General features: G+C 43.9%; 1 protein-coding gene across 1 annotated transcript in view; it reads left to right on the top strand.

Moving 5' to 3' along the window:
* EXOC4 (exocyst complex component 4) overlaps window positions 1-14731 on the top strand; it is a 421646-nt gene that overhangs the window by 352718 nt on the left and 54197 nt on the right. Inside the window, exons 13-14 of the mRNA XM_075720228.1 lie at window positions 263-418; window positions 12071-12249. Of these exons, the coding sequence (XP_075576343.1) occupies window positions 263-418; window positions 12071-12249 (335 nt within the window). The remainder of the gene's footprint in view (window positions 1-262; window positions 419-12070; window positions 12250-14731) is intronic.

The following is a 14731-nucleotide window of genomic DNA, read 5'->3' as shown; positions in this document are numbered from 1 at the left end:
GGTGGGGAGAATATGGCCTTTTTTCCCTTGAAGGACCCTATCAAAGTACATCAAGAGTTGGGAGTTCGAGAGAATTTTCTATCCTGTCCGCCCATGTTGCCATGCCCTCCACATGAGCTCTTTGTTGGATTCCTCTTTGGACCCCTTCCTTAATGCTTAATGCACATTTGTATGTGGTAGGGATTTTAATGAATATGTGCAGAATTGCGTGAAAAGTACAATTTGCTTCGCACTAATGTGATTATTGCTACTTTCCCTGTAGAAGCATCGTGCAGTCGGATGAAAAGCTGGTGATCAGTGCATCCTGGGCTAAAGATGACGATATTAGCAGGCTCCTGAAATCTCTGCCCAACTGGAGCAACATGGCTCAGCCCAAGCAACTACGACCCAAGAGAGAGGAGGAGGAAGACTTTATAAGGTAAAATATTTTATGAAGTTGTAAAAGGGTTTCAAGGAGAGTAGCAACAATGGTAAAACCTGCTGGAAACGCAGTAATTATGGTGTTTGAATAGCTGTTTTGTCCCCAGGTGTGAGAAGAGGTTGAGATGTGGTCTTTCCTCAAGTGGAGTAAGGAAATTTGAGTCCATGTGCCGTTACGCTGCATGATTTTAAAACCAGGCACCAGCTTTGCTGAACTGAGAACTTCTTGTGCGCTGCCTGGATTTGGTTCTGCTGAGAATAAGAACCCATTAGGGAAATTACCTGTTTTGGGGATGTTTCTGGGCTTTTCTTATCAGTTGTAGAATGGATTGGTGGATAAACCATCCTGAAGCTCTTTATCTTTCAAGAGAAAGGAGAAAGCAGAGCTTCTTCTCAGATGCAGCAAGGACAGAAGAGAGGGAGGCCATGGTTCAATAAGGAGGCTTCAGTGGCAGCGCCAGCTTGCTGCTTTCCTGACCTTATTGCTCGTTTCTGCTCACTCTGTTGCTCAGACATGGCTATTTGAACAATCGTGCTTGTGAAATGAGTCAGGAAATTGGCTGGGATTGGGGAGGGAAAGGAAGGTTTATTTTTAATTCAGGTAGATCCTTGTCCAGGTTGATGGTGCTTACCCTTGATCACCTATGCAATGAAGAGAGCAGCAGCCTGCGACCTAATGGAGGGACCAACTGGTTGTACTGGGCAGGAGTTCCCAGAACTGGCGTTGTCACCAAAGGTGTCCTCCATTTGAGCCATGACCTGGTGGTGTTTCTCCTCCGTCCCAAACCCAGGAGCTATGTAAGGAGAGTCAGATGAAAAATATTGGTACCTCCAGAGGGGATTCTTTCAGAGGCAACTTACTGTGTCCAAATCAGATTGTTTCTACCTTTTCTTTTCAGGCAAGTGAAAGCCTGTAAGTAGGCAGATTGCCTTTCCCTGCACACTGTAAATGGCTTAGTCTCAGTATTGTTGACGCATCCTGAAGAAACAGGTCCTCTTTGTCATTCCAGCGAGTCAAAAAGCTTGTCTGCACATTCCCATCACTATTCATCACTTCCTTGATTGGCATTTGGCTATAAAACTGTAGGAGTAAGTGAAGCTGTTGAAAATTAAAGTCTAATTTTCCCAGATTGTCATTTTACTTATTCACTGAATGCAAGCACAATAACATAAAGATGATGCAGTCTAGAGAGAGGAACAATGAAGAGTATAAAATATGTCTCGTCACAGAAATGTTTGCTCATACTGCAGTGGGGATAATCAGCTTTGCCAGTGTTCTAAAAAATCTTCAGTGATAGTGGAGGAGTGAGGATGCAGAGCCCTTGAGGTCTTTGTGCAGTCCCTGTTTTTTTGAGATTCATGGATTCAGTCCTAGCCTTCCTCTCTGCCTTTGCGTTTATCCTTTGTTTCTTGGTACAGAAAGGTGCTGGGATGCCCTCATGGCTCTTACTCTGATTTCTGAGCCATCAGCATGGGACACCAGAGCTCCTGTGGGTGCAGTGCTGGGTAATGAGCATTGGCTGAGCATAACCTGCTAGTGTAAATTCCTGACCAGGCTAAATCTGGTGGCCAAGCTCAGTCTGATTCTAACAGTGCCAACATTTTGACCCTAATATATATTTTATTGCAATATTGTCATTTTACTATCCATTAATTGAAGTATTTTGTGAAATTGTATCGGAGGTGTTAAAATGGAAGGCCTATTAGGTCATCCACATTGAATTCACTGGGAAAAGCCACTGTACTGTGTCTTTTTTTTTTAGCCTAGACATTAAGACAAAGATCTTTTCTCGGTATCTGTTTGCACAGAGCATCATGTATTAAGCCTCAGCTCCTTAGAGTGCCATGTGAATGCTCCTGTAGCATTACTTTAAATGATAATAATTGGTCTGGGACAGTTTTAGCCATTGATGGTAAGTGACATGGCTTATAAACTTCCTCAAGAATCTGTGCATGGTTGAACAGATCTCTCCTGAAAGCTTCAAAATAAAATTAATTGCCTGTCCAATTTTTTGTCATCTTCTTTCCATTTAAGCAGACTTTTTTCACTTTCTCCTAATACAAAGGAACGTGATTTCTTTGCTGCTGTTGCTTCTCTTCTTCTTGACACTGCTGATGAATTGGGAATAATTCTGCCGTAGCCATCGCTGCCTGAACACTGCAGTGGAGCCAAAGGGAAATGGGTCCTGAGAACGCCTTGGTTATTAGGGTCGTGGCGGTGGTGGGAGAGCCTGGAAGAGCTCATTTCATTCTCACTTTAACCATCCAGGATATTTAAAACCTTGATATACAGATACCCACCTGTGTTCGTGGACCCCGCTCCTCAGCTAGCAGGGACAGGACTAAGCATCCTTTCCTGGAAAAGAAGGTTTAAGCTTAGTGAAACACAGGAGCACGTTCTTTTCTGGACGTAAAACAAGGCTGACGGCAATGCTTGAACTACTCTGCAGCATCCCTTTATGAAAGTTGCTAAATTAAATATGTCCTGAAAGTTTACCACCAGTTTTTGTACAGGCAGGAAGAGATACCAGTGCACAGTTTTCTTTCCCTCCCCAGGTTTCCTGTAACTCATTTGTTTCATTAAAAAGAATCCAAACGCGATGTCTTTGCAAAAAAAGTTCATGCATATCTGTGTTGACAGTGATTGATTTTGTTGTCTTAACCCGCCACTATCTCTTTTGCGAATAGATGTCAAAAGGCAGGGTAAGATACTAGCAGAATCTCCCCATTAATATTCTGGTGTGGTTGGCCAGACAAAGGGACCTGATTGAGCATATTATAGTAGCTCAGAACTTGGCAAGGGGAGAAAGGAAAGAAAAGTCATGCCTCTATTCGTATAATTAGTTTTTAAAGCTCTGAAGGCTATTTGGCACCGGGGCGAGTGTGAAATATGCTGCCCTTATCGCTTTATAAAGGTTAGCCTTCAGTTCATTACTGAATCAGATATGTTGGTGATAAAACCCGAAGATGTATCATTTCCAGGTTTGCCTTTGATGAGGAAAAGTAATGTAAAAAGAGCTTCAGATCTGGTCACGCTGGACTTAAGAGCAGAAATTCTTGGGATTCGGTGCAGCTCTGCAGCACAAGGGGTGGCAAGGGGCCCTGTGCACCCAAGTGAAACCACGTCTTCGGGGCGCCGAGGAAGGCGTGCTGGCAGTTCACAGGGCGACACGTTTGCCTGGAAATGCCACGTTGGTCCGAAGATCACACCGCAGCGCAGATTATTCTGGTTGCAGATCTGAGATACCAAACCTGTGTTAGGAGGGGGATGGTGATTTCCCTCTCACCTTTCGACTCCAGCAAGCTCCTGAACTTGGGATCAGATTCTTGGGCTAAAGTTAATGGAGCAATAAAAAAAGCCACTTCTCAGCATTTCCATGTACCACATGACTTCTCCTTTCACTGCTTTTGTTTTTTTAATGAGGATAACCCTGATTGCAGTGTGCTCCAGCTGCCTGCTGCTTCCTCCCCTGCATCTCCTGTTCATTTGGGGATGCTCATCCTCACTTGCTCTGCACCAAAAGGAAGGGGGTGTATTCAAGGAACATGGAAGGGTACCTGTGCAACAGCAGATCCTTCACCAAATCATCCCAAATGGCATTGGTCAAAACAGTTACACTATCCCTGCTGCTTATTCGGATCTCTTCTCTCCCCCTGGTTTAGTTGGTGCTGATCCTCTGACTGTATTTCCAATGTAAAACTGGAGCTGCCGTGCAGATGTGCGTCTGCTTTGGAAACGTGTCACTGGTGGACAGGACAAAAATGTCAGGCTAAAGGAAGAGAGCAGGGATGGGCGAAGGGGTGTCCCTCCAGAAGGCATGATGGGAGCGAGAAAGGTACCTTCCAGCTGTGGATAAATATTGGGACTGTGTCGTGGGAACCACTGGCTTGCCTCAGCTCATTTGGGGCATGCAGCACATCTCGCCTGTGCCCGGGGAGAGCACGTCATCCGCCCAACAGCAGCAAAGACACCGGGGTACCCTCCAGAGCATGAAGTCTCCTCTCCTTTCCTTCTCATGGGGCAGAGAGCGCGCAGCTGATGGTGGGCGATCAAGCACATCTCCACTCCAAATGCAAAGCTTTGGTTAGCCCAGGGAGCAAGATGCAGAGTTAAAGGAGCTAGCGGTCTGAGGCATGATTTTGCACCACGGTGAATTAGAAAGGCTCCTGTGAGCTCTTCCCCAGAGGGCAGTAAACTCAGGAGGTTGGTACAGAGCTCCTAGGGCTGGTCACAGGTTGAATTACTTCAGCTGTTTCCAAAGGGATCAATGTTCTGTAAACTTCCCATGGTGTAAATAAACAGTCAGTGCAAACCCAGAAAGCAGAACTGGAAATGAGCTGGGACAATTTGCACTGGACCATCAAGTCCTTCCCTTGGTGCAGAGGGAGAGCCGTGATGGCAGAAGCATGGAGTTCAGGTCCTACCTTGGGGTAGCGTGGTCGTCTTTTGTTGCGCCCTTCTGGGCAGCCAGAAGGCACTGGCCAAGGTTTTCATCAAAAGCTAAATCTGAGGTTGTTCCATCTGCTGTCTGGTGGGTGGGTTTTGTACTGTTGGCTTTGGGGCTTTCCATTATTTTTATTCTCTTGCTGTGTTATTGTTTCTCCTGCTGCATGGTCCTTTTCTGAAACCCTGGTGGTTTATGGAAGGCTTTTCCCTTTCTTTAACTCTTAACTCTCCCTCCCATTCTCAGTTGTAGCTTTTCTGTCTCTCTTTGCGTTTTGTTTTTTTTTTTCTCTCAATAAAAGATCTCCCTCTCCAATTTCTCAGGCTCTATTTATTATATTCACAGTACTTTTAAAGGGTGAAAGGATGATTTTGGAAGATTGGCAGCAGACTGTAGACCTTTTTTCCCTCCACTGGGACTATGAATCTGAGCGTACCGTAGGTGTGAGTCATTTCCATTTGATGACAGTCTACTCCTTTATGTGAAATGGGTTTCTAGATCTCTTTTTTGGATCCTGTGGGAAAATGTGCTTCATCATGAGGACAGCTGATACTAAATCCTGTTGCTATCAGGAGTCTCGTCTGAGAGGTGTCAAATTGAGCGAGCACCTGGATCTTCACAGGGCACCTCCGTATCCAAGTAGTTTCCTTCTGCTTTTGCTTGTCTTGTGAAGGCAAAGAAGTTTTGGAGGATTTGGGCTGGATTTGGGGGTTTTTGAGGATTACGTATATTCTGAACCTGAATCCGGGAAGAATCTCCCAGTTGCAGATTCATTAATCCTACAAATTGCGTTGTCTATTGAAATGAGTGCAGCAATGCCCAGCTCTTGCAACGTACTTTTTCTGGGTGATGTGTGTGCCCCTAAACTGCGTAGCAGGGATGGAGGGGGAAGGCAGGGTGGAACCGTGGAGATTCAGCTTGTCCACAAAGATTTAATAACAGCTCCTGCTTTAACAAGATTCTGTATCGCTAAATCACATCATTAGAGCTACACAATATACTCCAAGACACTTCCTTGTCTGCTGTGATAAATTGTATAATATAAACTTAACAAGACCAGAATATTCAAATAAATTTAAGTGAGAAGATGGCATGTGGTGTTACAGCTTAAAATTGTCAATTAGTGATGTCTGCTTTTTGACAGTGTTGCGACCTCTCAGGAGAGATTTGGAGCTGCTGGGGAGGGCTGGCGCCAGTTGCACTGGTCCCTAATCGAGATGCACAAATTGTTGTCGAGGCTTTGCAAATCCCGATGAACCTCAAATCTGGGTCATCTTTAGGATGGGCTAGATCTTCAGTCCTTTAAAGCCGAATACCTCAGGTTGGTGGGGTGAATTTATATCCACTGAGGATCCTTTGCAGCAGCTTTTCATCAGGACTACAGTGCTGTTTGGATGTGCTGCGAAAAGTGTCCTCATGTGCTGAATTTTTAAAATACCTTCAGGTGCTGAATCTTTGAAACGGCGTCTTCTGCAGGAAGATGGCTGGGCTGGGTTTTATTGTTCTTGAAGCAGCAAATCATTTCAGAGGGCTTTCCTTTGCAGAAAAAGCCCACGTGGGTTATTTGTTTTGGTTCTTGCCCGATTTTGTTATGATTGTTGAACAAATTCTGGTGCAAGATGAAGCAACAAACCACCTTTTCTCTCTTTCTTTATAAATAAGAACATAATAGGAATTTCCTTGAATTTGTCAAGGGGAAATCTGTCTGCCTGGGTCATTTCTATACACAGTTTTTAAGCACAGTCTCCAGGCTGACTCTACGGCTCAAGTGCAGGAATAGAAAATAAATGGGTTATAGAAATTTCTATATGACATAAATACATGTAAAAATCTACTGACCCAAAAGAAGCTGCAAAGGTGCAATGAAACTGATGCAAATACTATCACCATAATCTTTGCATTATAATGTGTATCATGTTTTGAGACTGCATATATAATATACTATAAGTATTTTAAGTGCTTTATGTTAGGTAGCATATTGAGTTGTTACTTGGCAAATTTTTTACCCGGTAATTGTTTTCACTAACATTTTCATGGATGTTCAATTTAATGTGGTTTTGGTGCAACACCGTGACAAAGCAGTAATCCTTGTTTTGCCAGCTCTTCCTAGAGCATTTGCATCTTTGTCCTGTTCACACTTTAATAGATATTTTGAAGGTATTTCCTCTACAGCCACAGCTCTGCCCGCTGCTCTTAGCTGCGGTTTAAATTCATTTTGTTGCTTCTCCTCTGCAAACATCCCATGCTCAGCGGAAAGCATCCCTCTGAGGTCTGCAGTCGAGAGGGTGTGAGAAAGGACAGGAGGTCCTCGTTGGGTCAGTGTGTTCCTGGGGGGGGTGCCAAGGGGGTACCTTGGTGTGTCCCTCTCCTCCTACAGCTCCACGCACCCTCCCAGCGAGCTTTTTCCTCGGCGTTATTTGCCGAAGGGATAATTGACACTAATTTCTTGGCAGAGGAAAGGGAGAGAAGCAGTAAGTGAACATGAAGCTGCTGCCAAGGGTACATCAGAGACCTCCTTCCTCGTTCTGCAGTATTGATGTGGACACTTGGCTGCTTTTCAGCCCTGCTCTGGCACGGTCAGAGTGCCTTAAACGTAGCATAGGTCGTCTTGATTTATCACGCACGCTCTTCCCTGACCTTTTTTCTCTTTGCATACGAGTTTCCCATCCTCTCATGTATATGCTGAATCATAGAATCACAGAGTCATGGAATCGTTTAGGTTGGAAAAGACCTTTAAGACCATCGAGTCCAACCATTAGCCTAACACTACCAAGTCCACCACTAAAACAGTTAAGGGGAGAGTCATAATTAATTTCATCTTTCCTGGCTTGGTGGCTTGATTATTTTTTAATGAAAGTAAAAACTAGGAATCATTAAGGTTGGAAGGGACCTCTAAGATCACCAGGCCAACCATCAACCCAACACTACCGTGCCCACTAAACCATGTCCCGAAGTGCCACGTCTGCCTGCTTTTTGAACACCTCCAGGGATGGGGACTCCACCACCTCTCTGGGCAGCCTGTTCCAATGCTTGACTACTCTTTCCATGAAGAAATTTTTCCTAATTTCCAACCTAAACCTCCCCTGGCACAGCTTGAGCCCATTTCCTCTCGTCCTATCACTAACTACTTGGGAGAAGAGACCAACACCCACCTCACTACAACCTCCTTTCAGGTAGTTGTAGAGAGCGATCAGGTCTCCCCTCAGCCTCCTCTTCTCCAGGCTGAACACCCCCAGCTCCCTCAGCCGCTCCCCACCAGCCCTGTGCTCCAGACCCTTCCCCAGCTCCGTTGCCCTTCTCTGGACACGCTCCAGCACCTCAATGTCTTTCTTGTATTGAGGGGCCCAAAACTGGACACAGTATTCCAGGTGCGGCCTCAGCAGTGCCTGAAATACGGATGAGGGGAAGCCTCGTATATTGTCATCAGTCCCTCTGTTTCCAGGCAGTTTAGCTCAATCAGTTGTTTAATTTTATTAACAGCTCATCCCTTAAAAACCATCACCATTGCTCTTGGTTGCTGGAGGAGAGGAGGGGGGAGCCGGTCTGCCTGCAGAAGACTTCTTTGGGGAACCAGGACACTGGCCTCTCCCCATCCCTGCTGGTACCATGCCAAGGATGCACTACGCATCCTACACAGTATCCATGAGATCTAAAGCTGACGTACTGCTGGTCACTATGTTTGGAAAGTAAAAAAAAAATACAGAAATTAAGATGGTTTAACAAAGGGAAACAAAATGAGGTGCTTAGTTAATCTGAGGATTAAGCTAGTGCAGCCGGCCTGCTCTGACAAAGCAGAGACTTAAGAGCGATCCCGATCGCAGTGCACACAAATCCTATGGGAATCGAGACTAAAGGGCAATGAAGCGATGTGGTACCAGCATCAGATATCGGCATAAGGAAGAGTGAGCCCCCACAAAGAAACATCTGGACAGTGAAGAAAGGCACCTGAATTTGCTTTATTGACAGTGTAGCTGATATGCAGTATTAATCTCCATCTTGAGCGTGGGTATATGCACAGCTGAATTAATCACAGGAGAGTGGCGCATTGCCTTTTGTTACATTTCTGGAAAACACTCTGTTATGAACCACTTAGTTATAAGGTTTTCTCGTTTTCTAAAATGTATCATCTCCGTGGCTGGAAATTTCCATCTTTGGGTGCTCACCAAAATTGCAGGATCTTTTGTTGTCCTCAGAAGCTTTGACAAAGTCCAAAGCAAACTTCGTGGGTAAGGTAGGATGGGATTTGAATTTTCAAAATTGTGGTAATTCAAGGGTACCCACTGAACCATCAAAAACTCATAAATTAAATGCAGAAGGTGGCTGCAGATCTCTTTGTATGTGCTGGCTCTGTCTTAGATACACACTTAGAGGTACAAATGTGGCAAGTGCTGGCTGAGAAACTGTATGGGAATCAAACGTCTGAAGATGCTATTTTAATGCAGGTATTCAAAAGAGCAGAGTTAAGGTTGGACATTCAGTTGATTTGGTTTTTTATATCCTTCCTGTTAAGTGTTAAATTTAACAATTTAGCCTTGCAAATGTAATAAAGACAAAGAAAGGCATATAGTGAATATTCTTTCAAGCAGGCTTCCAGAACACTAGTGAAAATTTTGCTTCAGGGAGACGTTTGCTAACAGCAGGTTTAAATTGAAATTACAGGAATCCACCAGAACTCTTTAAAGTTATCTTCTAAAAGGAAGTTAGTTGCTGAATTGTCTCTGTTATAGGTTTTAGTTTGTGTGAAAGAGTGAATCGGGGTTTCTGCAGTCAAGGATATGTATTAAAGAAAGCAATTAAATATATTTGCTCCCCTTTTTATACAGACTTCTGTTTTAGAGCGAGTGGCAGAATCTCATTGATCCCAACAACATTTTAGAGTATAGCTTCCCATAGAAGACCGTATTTGTATTCCTCCCAGGAGCAAAAATAGCAAATACACCATGCTTTGTATTATATAGATTTTTCCCAGCCTGACTGAAAGCACTGTATTATTCATGCACAGGCTATCCATCCAGAGCGGTGCCAAACCATTTCTCTTTGCGTGTGGGAAGGCAGAAGAGTTGTCCCTGCGATAAAACCGAGTTTGTAATCGCAGTTGTGGGCAGCAGCGTGGTAGTGACTCCTCATTTAACAGCTCTCAAATCGTAGTTCCCAAAGAAGTGCTTTTTGTATGGCATTTTGTATTGGAAAGCCGTGTTAACGAAGGCAGAAATTCACCAAATGTTTCATTTCTTATTTTTCTGAGGGATTATCATAGAATCATATAACCATAGAATCATTCGGTTGGAAAAGATTTTTAAGATCATCGAGTCCAACCACAAGCCCTATCAATCTGCCAAGATTGATGCATTTGCCAGTGGGTTTCGATAGTCTAAGTCAACAGGAGTGGTTTGGTTGGAGGGGAAAAAGCATATCTGTGAAAAATCTTCTGCTCCACAGGAACAGATGAGGGTATCTGAGTGTTTGTAGGTGGGTAGAGCTAAGTGAGGTGTTTCATGTTTGCTGTACAAGTCAGTAACGTGTTTTACTTGAAAGAATGATTGTGCTTTACCAAAAAAAAAAATGGTCTAGCCCGGCTATGAGCTTGTCCACCTGGTTCAACCTTGGATTTTGGATGAGTCGCTCCACTGTCCTCACTCCCCAAAGCTTTGTAGCCTCTAAGAAATGTCCGGTCAAGGAGGCTTGTTAAGGGCTTTCCTGAAGTTCAGAAAGGATTTAATATATTTCCAATAGCCAGAGTGGATCAAAATTAACCCCATCTTACAGAGAGGAAGAACAGCTGAATTACCACTGCCATAGTCCACTGGAGTTGGAGATGTTCCTCTGTCTCAGTCCTCCGACACAGCCAACAGATAAGGATTCCTCCCAAACCATAGTATGTGGGATACAGCCTAAGGCAGCATAGTTTTTATTGTCAAGCAGAAGAAAATCCTCAAAGAGGTTTTTTTAATGAAGGCTATTTTTATTTTTTGCCTTTAATGAATTCAATTGAGCAATTTAAAACCATTTCAGGGTTGTTCTTTTTTTTTTTTTTTTCCTCAAGTGACAGTGAAGTCCCACAAATCTAGGGAGATGCTGGCAATAAAACTGCTTAGATAGTATATAAAATGCCAGTGATAGGATTATTTTGCTGCAGCTTGTTGCAGCCATTATGCTCAGCAGCATGATTCCTCATTGTAAGTTCATAAAAGAGCTAATGACAGGAAGTGGAGATTTGCAAAGTTGAATGAAAGTGGAATGCAAATTCATAACAAAAAGAGCAACTAATGATAGGAAGAGTGTACTGAGGACCACGGTAAATGTGCCGTCACTTAGAGTCTTTCAGTGACATGCTCTTGGATTCAGCCAGGAGCTATTGTAATTAGATGTAGGAACCGTGTCCTGATTTTCTGCATCCTGATGCACAAAAAGTCACGCCGGAGTCTCCTCCTTTACCTGCAAAAGCAATGAGAATATTTGCCGTGCAAATACTTCTGGGACATAACCACACATGCTCTTCATGGAGACAAGTATTGGGAAAGCTAAATCTGAATGCAAAAGATGGAACATGACAGTGGAATGAGCAGTTACACACCTTGAAAGAACTTTTTTCAGCTTTTTGGGGGCTAAACACGTTTGTCTTGGTCATCATTTTTTACCAGGTGCTATCTCTGTGCAAGTAAAATAATGCATGGGCTGATACTCAGAATCATTTGTTTGTCACTTTGTCATGATATGCCATCAGGTTTCACAGGAGATTTCTTTTGATAGATATGTGGGAAAAAAAGTGAATCAGGGATTGGAAGAGGAAAGATTACATACAAGGAAGAGGAAAGGATTACAAGGAAAGATTAAAAGTACTGCATGTGCCTTATTTATACATATCCCAGGGAGACGTGGAAAGTACCTGCATGTCTCAGCAAGGTGTAAATGCTGGGTGGGGGGAAGAGGTGTGGGAGTTGATTGGGATGACGTTTGTAACTGTGAGGAATGAGGTGAAATTCAGAGATTGTAAATGCGGGGAGAAGGACAGAAAAAAACCTCCCTGAGACAGAGGTGTCATTCACTGTAACGAGACTTCAAAAACTCCACCAGACAATGTTCTTGAGACCCCACGCTGGAACAGTTCCACATTGGCTGGTTTGACCTTCTCCATGGTGTAACTGATGTCCCCCCCTCGCTGTCCTGTGCTGTATCTCTGAGGGTGGCTTTGCTTTGCATTTCAGGGCTGCTTTCGGCAAAGAGTCAGAAGTTCTCATTGGCAACCTGGGAGATAAACTCATCCCTCAACAAGAGATCCTGCGGGACGTCAGCGACCTGAAGGCCTTGGCCAACATGCACGAGAGCCTGGAGTGGTTAGCAGGTCGCACCAAGGCAGCCTTCTCCAACCTCTCAGCCACCCAGAGTAAGTAGCTCCCATAGGAGAACCTTTGTCTTAGAAATGGATAGCAGCATAAATACGCAATTTTAGCAGGAGTGGGCATCTTTTGTTCTTGATTTCAAAGCGGGTTTCTGTCAGAGGGAAGTAGAAAGCAAAGCAGTTCCATCTCTTTCTTCCTAGTGAATGCTGTGGTGTGACATCTGCTCAGACTGTGGTGGGCACCACGTGAGGGTGCCAGGAGCATCACTTCTAGCACAAGCTCTGAAGGGTCTTTCAATGCCTGAGCTTTTCAGCTGTCCCTGCTAATGACATTGCACAGGAGCAGGTATCAGTGCCAAGACAGGTTTCATTTTCTTTAAAGCATCGCTAGATCACTGAATATTGAAAAATATATGTGTATTATAAATTCAGTAGAGCAACTGAACAGCTTTTAATGAGGAATGCCCTAACGTGCAAGTCACTGGGGCACTGATGCTCAGCCTGCAAAGGCAGAAGCAACCCTTGATGAACTGAGGTGCCAGGAGGTCAGAGACAGGGGAGCCTGGAGACACTGCTTCTGCTCCTGGCTGTCAAGGATTGCCCACACTACCTCTGTGAGATCATTTCACTTCTCTGTGCTTCAGCTTTTGCTCCTTGCCCTGGGGAGTAGTGATTTTTTCTGTCTGGAAAGAGCTGGAGACGTGATTAGTATTGCTTCTCTTCTTATCACCGTCACTGGTGCTGTCTGCACGGGATCACATTCAGAGGAGGGCTGTGGCTGTGCCCCAGAAGTAGAGCTTGGCATGAACAGACCTCAGCTCCGCTGCTTTCCACCGACACCTTTCCACTGTTATTAACTCTCGAGGAGTCACCTATAGCTCAGCTGACATGGGGTTAAACTTTTCCAAGGACCATGGGTTAGGGTCTCACCTGCCTACCGAGACATTCCCAATAGCTGTCCTGTGTCACAGGTTGACCCTGGGGAGGTGGCCGTGCACTTGTTAGAGCACTTCATATTGCCCTAGGTCCCTATAATAAAATGTTGTGTGTTTTACAAATATTGAACATCCCCTGTTGTCTAGGGGTTATATTAAATGCAGCTGCCTCAGGTGTGGAAGGCAGCATCTGCACTGTGCCGTAGATGAGGAGCAGAAGAGAAGCATTGCATAAAAAAATCCACACAGCTTGGTGGGATTCCAGGACACGTGGGAACATAGTGAGGACACATGGCATTTCTGCAGTTTGTCATGCAAATACAGAGCAGAATCCTGGGGGAAGGTACCCACAGAGGAGCAGGCCTGTGGGCAGCCACATCTTCTGGGCTCTCGTGGGAATTTGGCGTTGAAAATCACCTCAGCCTTATTTTCTGGGGAAATTTGCTGGTGCTAAATGAAGTCATAGTGTTATAACTCTGTTAAAATAATTGTCCCTTGATAGCAGAGCATCTCTGGTTGACTGAGTATCCTTCCTATGACTTATAACTGCTCTAGAGCAGGACATTTAAACTCTTTTCTCCAGTTGCCTGCAATCAGTTTGTTGGGATCCAGAAGGATAATTAAGATTATACAATCAGCTAACAATTAAAGACCCAAAATACTATGGGTAGCTTTAATATTCCTAACCTGTACTTTGAGTTCTCAATACCTGAGTGACGAGAAGAATTGCTGTGCTCTCATAGGGTGTACTTTAGAAGATTGTAAAAAAAAAATAAAACCCAATGGAAAATGCTGTCAAAGTTCAATAGCCAAATATTTATTCACAGAACTTTAGTTACTGGGAGAGTTCTTGGGGCTAAGGAGCTGTGCTCTGACAGTAAAAGTTGTTAAAAATAAAAACATCATTTATAATTTCAGTTCTAGTTGAAACTCAAATTTTTTAATAAATCAATATTTTCCAAACATAAAAGGGCATGAGCATGACTTTCAGGCTTCTGAGAGGACGTTACACGCAGCAGTGAATAAACATAAAAGTACAAAGTGTAATATTTCACTTGGCAGCGTCCTCCTGACAATAAAAATTCATCTTCCTTTGTAATAACTTTATACCAATGCATTAAAATGTCTGTACACAAATGCCAGGAGTATCTGAAACAAGAGGAAGAACGAGCACTGTTAGGAAATGATAGAGGCTGTTGACCTCATGGTTATAAATGAAACTGGTGGAGTATATCTCATAAATGGAACATCAATGGAGCTGACTGCAATCTATATGGGAGAAGTAAAAAGTGATGCCGTGGGGCAGAGGTGGTGGTATAAGTCAGATGTATTTACAAATCCAGCAAGCTACAATGATATACAGGGGAGCGCGATTCTTTTGGGGAAGAATAGGAAGAATAAACAACAGAGGAAAAATGAGATGTCTCTCCATCCCACCTGGACAGGGGGAGAAGAGCAATGCAAATGTACTCGGACTGAGCTGAGAGGAGGAAAAATTAAAACTACCTATTGTTTCAAAGATTCATACAATGTTAATGCCATCACGCTCAACTGTCAGACGAGTTATTTTGTTCTTTTCTGTCATGGTTTGA

Source organism: Pelecanus crispus, chromosome 1 (assembly GCF_030463565.1).
Source record: "Pelecanus crispus isolate bPelCri1 chromosome 1, bPelCri1.pri, whole genome shotgun sequence".
Lineage (NCBI taxonomy): Eukaryota > Metazoa > Chordata > Aves > Pelecaniformes > Pelecanidae > Pelecanus > Pelecanus crispus.
Note: the sequence above shows the minus strand (reverse complement) of the source record. Positions and strands in the feature narration are given on the sequence as shown.